Below are 8,951 nucleotides of genomic sequence, written 5' to 3'. Positions count from 1 at the left end.
GGATGTGGAGAAAGAGGAACACTACTCTACTGCTGGTGAGGCTGTAAGATGGTACAACCACTGTGGAAATCAGTCTGGATGTTCCTCAGAAAACTGGACATGAGACTTCCAGAGGACCCTGCTATAACTATCCTGGGCATATACCCAAAGGATTCCCCAACGTGCAATAAAGACACATGCTCCATTATGTTCATAGCAGCCTTATTTATAATAGCCAGAAGCTGGAAAGAACCCAGATGCCCTTCAAAGGAGGAATGGATTCAGGAAATGTGGTATATTTACACAATGGAATACTACTCAGCAATTAGAAACAATGAATTCACAAGATTTTTAGGCAAATGGTTTGATCTGGAAAATATCATCCTAAGTGGGGTAACCCAATCAGAAAAGAATACACATGGAATGCAATCTCTGATAAGTGGATATTAATTAGCCCAGAAGCCCTGAATACCCAAGGCACAAATCGCATATCAAATGACTCCCATGAAGAAGTATGGAGAGGGTCCTGATTCTGGAAAGGATCAATCTAGCATTGGAAGGGAATATAAGGACAGAGAAAAAGGAGGGAGGTGATTGGAGAAGGGATGGAGAGAAGAAGGTTTATGGGACATATGGGGAGGGGGGATCCGGGAAAGGGGAAATCATTTGGAATGTAAACAAAGAATATAGAAAATAAAAATATTAAAAAAAAAAAGGGTGGATTTTGTCTGTGCCCCTCAACCTACACCAACACAAACACACACACACACACACACACACACACTCACACTCATACTTGTGTGAGTGTGTGTATATATAAACATACCTATGTGCATATGTATATATAAATATGGATATATATGCATATACATATATACACATACTTTCATATATATATACAAACATACATATGTGCATTTATATACATACATTATACATATGTATATATACATGCATATGTACACATATAAATACTAATCTATATGCACTTATGTGTATATGTATATATATACATACATACACATATACATACACACACACACACACATATATATATATATATATATATATATATATATATATATATATATATATCACATCACATATCACTAAAATAAAAAGTGACACAAGTGGAAACCTCACAGATGCTTGGTAATATGTAGGGATTGGTTCCAACACTTTGATCAGGAATCTGCATGTGAACCCTGAAGGTCCTGTTACCTAACTGGCTCTTCATCTATCAATAAAGATCCTATTGGCCAATGAGCTGGTTGGACTAGTCAGGATTTCCAGCTTCACTACAGTAAGGCTAGCAGATTCAGGGGAGGAGCAAAAGATTCACCAGCTACAGAGGGAGAAAGAGTCACCAGCCATGTGAGATCTAAGGAGTATTGGCCATTGGCTACTCCCACACCTGGTATGAGGTTGCAGGCAGGAGATTAGAAACATAATTAAGCTGAGGGTAGATTTAGGGTGCTGAGCTTGGACTAAGGTGACTGAGCACAAAAGCTGAGGGCAGATTCAGAGGTGTGAAGCTGTGGGAGAAAAGTCGGGAAGAGGAGTGAAAAGTGAGGAAGGCTTGGAAGAGCCTGGCCATTGAGCTAAGGCAGATCAACATGAGCTCATCTGAGGATCTGATGGAACCTTATCCCTTGACCTTTATCCTTATCAATCGATAATATGCCACCAGTGATACCAGGTCTACACAGACCTTCAAATACTTGAGCATTCTATGAGTAACCATTTTTATCTGTTCAATTAAATACTATTTTTATGGAAATTAGCTGGGGAGTATCAGAGGTATTTGTTAAATTTAGCTATTCAATGCAGTATTATTGGAGAAAAATCAATGTGTTTATTTTCAAAGCCTAAATAATACCAGACATTATGGAGCAAAGAAAGTGGAGGATATGTTTTGCTTTGTTCTGTTTTGTCCACATCCTTCTTAGAAGACAATGTTCCTCCATTTGTCTTTTTGAATCTTTTTGAATCCTGATGAACATCACAGATCAAAAACTAAGGTATATCCTTAGATGTGAAATGTATGTTGTGGAAATTATAGACAAAATGGGGTCATCATAGAAGGGTAAAGTTGGATTTGTCACCTTGTATAAAATCAAACTAAACTGGATTTTGTAAACATCCTGGTTAATTGGCATGATCTGTGAATTAGGAAGCATTAAGTTGCCCAACAATTTCTACAGCTATCTTCCTGTGAATACTGGTCCAGAGTGTTGCTCTTACAGAAAGGTGGCCAAAAAATTTCCAGTGGGCAGGAAAAGGTTCTTGCTGGACAGGTTTGCTTGTTTTCTGACTAGGTCCACATTATCCACAGCCCACAGGTTATCCAGTGGGATGATACATTTTATCTTAAACTTGTTCTTACTCCTAGAAAAAGAATCAAGTATCTCTGTTAGTTTGATTTACATTGTAGTTGGTATTGCTGGTAGAAATAATCAGTTGCTCCTGCCCCAGAACAGAGAACTTCAGGCACAGTTCAAGCCAAGGTAGATGGAATTCAACAAAGCATGTGTGAAAGACGGTACTGGATATGAGCTTCTCAGTGCTCACAAATAGACATAGCCTGATTGTTTTCTGATTGAAGAAGGTTGAAAATGAATATACTGTGAATATGTATGTATATATATATATATATATATATATATATATATATATATATATATATATATATATATATATATATATATATATATATATGGCATTTTTAGAAAACTATGTATCAAGATTTCTTCCTTAAATATTGTTAATTAGTAACCATTTTTATTTCCACAATGACCATACCATAAAATATTAGTTAAAATTTTGTACTTTACTTAACCACATTAAATAATTTTTCTAAAATAAATGATATAGAAATATTGTCTAACTGGATAAAATTCATTTTCCATTGCCCTTCTTTGTATGCTAAGAAGTAACGTCAGCTCACTACAATGGCTCCTTTAGTAAACACACAAAGCATATCTCATACAAGTGTCCAAAAAGATGATTATTTATCTCAATAATTTAAACAAGTAATTAGAAATATGTCTTCCCATCAAGCATTCTGATCTTATCACGTGTTTATAAGAAACAATAATCTTGGAAGCATTGACTTCCTACTTTCATCATTCCTTTTCTATAAAATTTGTCCTTTGAAAAATTCACATACGTAATAGTTCATAATTATTTTTTGTTGCTGTTGTTCTCTCTTTTCCCTTCTAACTTTTGACAGAATACTTCCCAGATGTGTGATGTTCTATTACTTCATGATAGGGTGAATATTACCTCTTTGTGTATGAATGTGTGAGTGTGTGTGTGTGTTCACATGGGTATATAAATCTGTATTGGACACTGTTAAGCTAATATGTTGGTCCAAATCTGAAGATACTTACTGTCTCAGATTCAGGAGGCAAATGACACAATATAAACCCTGAATCAAAAATCTTGTGTATATACATATACATATACTCTTCAACTCTGTGATATTTTCGAAACATGATGCTACAGAGAAAATTTCCCACACTATTTCATGTACCATATAACACTCAAAATACAGGAATATATAATATTTACTAAAGGATACACATGCACACTCATAAACAAACAACAAACAAATGTCAAATCAAATGAAACATTTGTACTTATATTTTTTCACCTCAAGACTTCTAATTGTAAACATACATATATATCTGTATATATGAACCAAAATTCAGAAGAAATACATAAAACTGAAATCTCCAATTTAAATGTCTGATAAGTAATTACCTTCCTTGCAAATGGAAATAATGATGATCATCTCCTATGAAACTAATAACGCTCTTAACATAACATGAAAGACATCCTCAAAATAATTTAACTTTTTATTCACTAGACAGCAGAATCAGGACACACATATGGTCTTTCAAGAAAAACATTCATTTTAGTTTTCTTTACTCTCAAAAATTAATTTCTCTTACATATACTACACTTGAAACTACACTTGAAAGGCACACTATGAGTATATAAATATATAAATATATATTTATATATATATTTTCATTTTTCATTCAAATGAGTTGATTACTATCTTCTAAAAAATGTGAGTATTTTCAAGTGTGGACTGAAAGTGAGTTGAGTAGAAATAACAAGAAGGATGACATATTGACAGACAGCCTGGATATTCACCTATTTTGAGCCTGCATCAGTCAGATACCAACTAATGTTTTCTAAGCTGGGTGCTTACAGTGACTGATCAGGGGTGAAATCCAAATTTGCCCTATTATTCTCTTCTAAACATTTCATTTTTTCACAATTTTTGTAGTGGATATTCAGGAATAGTATTTATGGATGACCAGAAAACTTATCCCCCCAAACTGAAAATATTGTATCATTGATATGTGTCCTCAAAACAATTGACAAACTTATGAGAACATACCTTAAATTATTTAATTATAATGTCAGTATCAACTTCATACCTTCTAGAAAAGTATGAAGGCTATGATCATGGGCAGAGGAGAATATATGTGATGTGGTCCCAGAAAACACCTCCATGGTCATAAGTTAGAGTGCAACTTTGTATACTGCTTCATTCAGTCACAGCACTTTTCTCTAGTATGTGCAGAATCACCAACCAGGAAGAACTCAGTACCTGTAGTTTCCCCTGATTAGTAGCTGCTATTAGGAGGGACCAACTAACACCAGAGATAGCCAGATGGTGAGAGGCAAAATAAGAACATTATCAACAGAAAGCAAGGCAGCTTGGCAACACAACAGGAAGTCCTAGATACTCCAAGCCACTTGAAAAGAAAGATTTGGATTTAAATTCACAGCTCATGATGCTGATAGAGGACTTCAAGAAGGACATAAATAACTCCCTTAAAGAATTACAGGAAAACATAACCAAACATGTGAAGGAATTGAGCAAAACCATCCAGGATATAAAAATGGAAGGAGAAACAATAAAGAAATCACAAAGGGAAACAACTCTGGAGATAGAAACCTAGGAAAGAAATCAGGAGTCATATAAACAAGCATTACCAACAGAATATAAGAGATAGTAGAGAGAATCTCAGGTGCAGAAGATACCATGGAAAACACTGACACAACACTCAAAGAAAATGCAAAATACAAAATCTCCTAACCCACAACATTCAGGAAATTCAGGACACAATGAAAAGACCAAACCTAAAGATTATAGGTATAGAATAGAGTGAAGATTTCCAGCTTAAAAGGCCAGTAAATGTCTTCAACAAAACTATAGAAGAAAACTTCCCTAATCTAAAGAAAGAGATACCTATGAACATACAAGAAGCCTGCAGAACTCCAAATAGATTGGACCAGAAGAGAAATTCCTCTTGACACATAATAATCAAAACACCAAGTGCACTAAAGAAAGAAATAATATTAAAAGCAGTAAGGGAAAAAGGTCAAGTAACATTTAAAGGCAGACTAATCAGAATTACACCAGACTCCTTGACAGAGACTATGAAAGCCAGAAGAACCTGAAAAGATGTCATACAAACCCTAAGGGAAGAACACAAATGCCAACCCAGGCTGCTATACCCAGAAAAACTTTACCATAGATGGAGAAACCAAGGTATTCCATGACAAAAACAAATTTACACAGTACCTTTCCACAAATCTAGTCCTTCAAAGGATAATGAATGGAAACCTCAAAAAGGAGGGAACTTCACCCTAGAAAAAGAAAGAAAATAATCTTCTTTTAACAAACCAAAAGGAAGAAAGCCACATAAACAAAATTCCACCTCTAAAAACAAAAATAACAGGAAGCAACAATCACTTTTCCTTAATATCTCTTAATATCAATTGACTCAATTCTCCAATCAAAAGACATAGACTAACAGACTGGATATGTAAACAGGACCCAACATTTTGCTGCATACAGGAATCCCACTTCAGACACAAAGACAGATACTACCTCAGAATAAAAGGCTAGAAAACAATTTTCCAAGCAAATGTTCCAAAATAGACTTTCAACCTAAAGTAGTCAAAAAATGTAAGCAAGGGTACTTCATACTCATCAAAGGAAAAAAATCTACCAAGATGAACTCTCAATTCTAAACATCTATGCTCCAAATATAAGAATACCCCCATTCATAACAGAAATTTTACTAAAGTGCACATTGCACCTCACATTATAATAGTGAGAGCCTTCAAGAGCCCACTTTCATCAATGGACAGATCATGGAAACAGAAACTAAACAGAGACAGAGTGAAACTAACAGAATTTAGGAACCAAATGGATTTAACAGATATCTATAGAACATTTTGTCCTAAAACAAAAGAATATACCTTCTTCCCAGCACCTCATGGTACCTTCTCCAAAAGTAACTAGATACTCGCCTTGGACACAAAACAGACCTCAACAGATATAAGAAGATTGAAATAATCTCCTTTAAACTTAAGGAATTAAAAGACAGATAGAATAAAAGAAAGTCATTGAGTGAATGCAGCTGATTCCAACCTTCCTAAGTCTTTCTGATTCTCCTGCCTCACTTACATTTATTTATCTAGTGAGTGTATATATGCAGGTATAGGCGTTTCCCAGAACACAAGTAGAGAACACCTCTGTCCAGACTAAGGCTTCACAGACAGTGCCTAACCCAGCCATTTCACTGGTCCAATACAGCATTTTTAAGATGCAGGAATAGAGGCTGGAGAAACAGCACAACTGTAGGTTGCTTGCCTAAAGCATGCACAAAGCCCTGGGTTTGGCTTCCAGTACAGGACAGCCAGCCATGAAGATGCAACCTATAATCTCAGCACTCACAGGCAGAGGCAGGGGGGTCAGAAACTGAAGATTATCCTTGAATAGGGACTTCAAGGCCAGTCTGAGATATATGATCCTCTATTTCCCAACAATAAAAGGCACAGAATATTAACAAAAGCAGAACAAAACAAAACACTATTTCTCTAATCTGTAAGATAAGAGGAGTCTAGTAACTGGTAAGGAATATACTCTATAAAACTACTCTCAAGTCTTGAAAAACTACTACCAAAGAGGGCATTTATACACTCTGAAACACTGTGAACGAGATCAGTACTTACTTGATAATCATTTCTCTTAATATTTGGAACATCCATGTTGTGAGTAGAGGGACAGATGTCTTCATGTTTTCTGCCAGTGAAAATGTCAATTCTAACAAGGCGTACCTGACAGAGACGAGAACAACAGGAAACATGGTTAACCTTATTTATTATATATAAGTACACTGTATCTGTCTTCAGACACTCTAAAAGAGGGAGCCAGATCTCATTATGGATGGTTGTGAACCACTACTTGGTTGCTGGGAATTGAATTCAGGACCTTAGGAAGAGCAGTCAGTGCTCTTAACTGCTGAGCCATCTCTCCAGCCCCCTTTCAACTCTTTCAAAGTCATCTTACTTTCTTTGAAAAAGTTGCAGGGGCACAGAACTGAGATTCGTTAAGTACCCAAAACCTGAACAGTTTGGTGGCATCAAAACTCAACACACTAAGTAACTCAGGACTTCAATTAACAAGAGTCCCCAGAAAGTGAAAACCAAGTCTCTTAGAATTATAAGAACTGGATTGCCTCAACTAAACAAAATGTTTTAGACCACCAGGATTCAATAAAATTTTTGTTTCCAGTTAATGAAACATACTAAGGGCCCAATTAAAGGAGAGCATTATTGAGAGTAATGCCTGATCTTGCAAGAGACTGAGGTTAGAAAAAGAAGTTATTTTAAGTATAGAAACCTCATGATGTGGAATGGAACACAAATGATCTTATCAGTGAAGCCAAAGAATGACTTGGAAGGACCTACCTTGGCATGACCATGCTTCCCAGTCTTGGAAGTTGACATCTCTATGACTTTGCTTGGTTCCCCTTTAAGCACCAGGAAGCTATTTTTATGCAGGGCTGAGCACTGCATAGGAGAAGTGCTGTAAGCCCCTGCATCTCCAGTCGTGAAATCAATTTCCTCTGCATTGGTGGGCTGGGGAGATGTGTGGATATTCTGAGGGAACTAGGCAAAAAGTTTGTTTGCTTTTTAATAAAGGGCAGGCAGGCTGGCAGCCCTTCAAAGGAGGTGGGGAGGGAAGAGTTAGCAGTAGAGTGAAGGGGACACTAGCACCTGGCCAGCAGGTCCAGTCCCCACCACCCTACTCAAGAAGAGCCCATGACCTTCCTGTGCAGGAATGTGGAGCCCCCAGCCTCCCCCGACTCCATCCCGGCTGCCAGGGCATCAGCCAGGCCGCAGGTTCAGGGAAGACTGAGAGGCGAGCACCTGGCCGGCTCCACCTGGCCCTCAGTGCGCCTAGGACCTGCAGCGGCGCCGCCCTGGATCCCGGTTCTGGCCAGCGGGGAAGGGCCCGAGCCCGGGCGATCCCGAGCTTGCCGCCCTCTAGTTCCCGTGCATCTCGGCTCCTCGCCTCACCCGGACCCCCGCATCACCTCCTGCATTTCCCGCTGCTCCCCCAGGTCCAGCTGCAGGACTTCACCTTCCGGCCCACACCACACCACTTTGTTGTGATCTCCAATCCCTGAGGCTGCAGCAGAGCCCAAGGCCTCTGCTGGTCCAGGAGACTGGGCGGGGCGACAAAGCTTCCAACACCTTGCTCTCACTGTGGCTTGCCCAGCCCCGCCACAACCCCCGCCCCCAGGCCCCCTCCCCGCCCCTCACGGCCACACTTCTGAGATAGGCCCTGCACGCCAGGGGCCCGCCTCCAGACCTCCCATTGGCTGGAAGCTTCCTGAGGTCCCGCCCCATCAGGTAAAGCCTGCACTGGGAACCCCAAGTGCTGCAGAGTAGAGCACTCCCCCCTGTGGAGCCACCTGCAGTGCACTGTTTGAAGCCTCCCTGTCTTCCTGGGCAGGATGCATCCTCATCTTTACTACCAGGCCCAGCTGACCTTGGATTTGACCTTTAGGACCAGGTAGCTTGCTCTGGGCCCTAGATCTCAGGCACATGGATGCTGTCACTTAAAGGTCTTCAAACTCTCAAGTCCTGCT

General features: G+C 38.8%; 1 protein-coding gene and 1 pseudogene across 1 annotated transcript; both read right to left on the bottom strand.

Moving 5' to 3' along the window:
* The window catches only part of LOC127666709 (sorting nexin-18-like), a 41,435-nt pseudogene extending 37,175 nt beyond the window's left edge, over positions 1–4,260 (bottom strand).
* Positions 2,144–8,544, bottom strand: LOC127666954 (eukaryotic translation initiation factor 5A-2-like). The gene is made up of 5 exons (XM_052159961.1): positions 8,394–8,544; positions 7,765–7,965; positions 7,027–7,131; positions 5,588–5,652; positions 2,144–2,367 (listed from the first exon to the last, which is right to left on the bottom strand). The coding sequence occupies exons 1-4, from the start codon at positions 8,400–8,402 to the stop codon at positions 5,608–5,610; spliced, it is 360 nt and encodes a 119-aa protein (XP_052015921.1). The 5' UTR covers positions 8,403–8,544; the 3' UTR covers positions 2,144–2,367; positions 5,588–5,607.
* Between the last annotated feature and the right edge of the window lie 407 nt (positions 8,545–8,951).

The sequence above is a fragment of the Apodemus sylvaticus genome, chromosome 16 (assembly GCF_947179515.1).
Source record: "Apodemus sylvaticus chromosome 16, mApoSyl1.1, whole genome shotgun sequence".
In the NCBI taxonomy this organism is placed as follows: domain Eukaryota; kingdom Metazoa; phylum Chordata; class Mammalia; order Rodentia; family Muridae; genus Apodemus; species Apodemus sylvaticus.
Note: the sequence above shows the minus strand (reverse complement) of the source record. Positions and strands in the feature narration are given on the sequence as shown.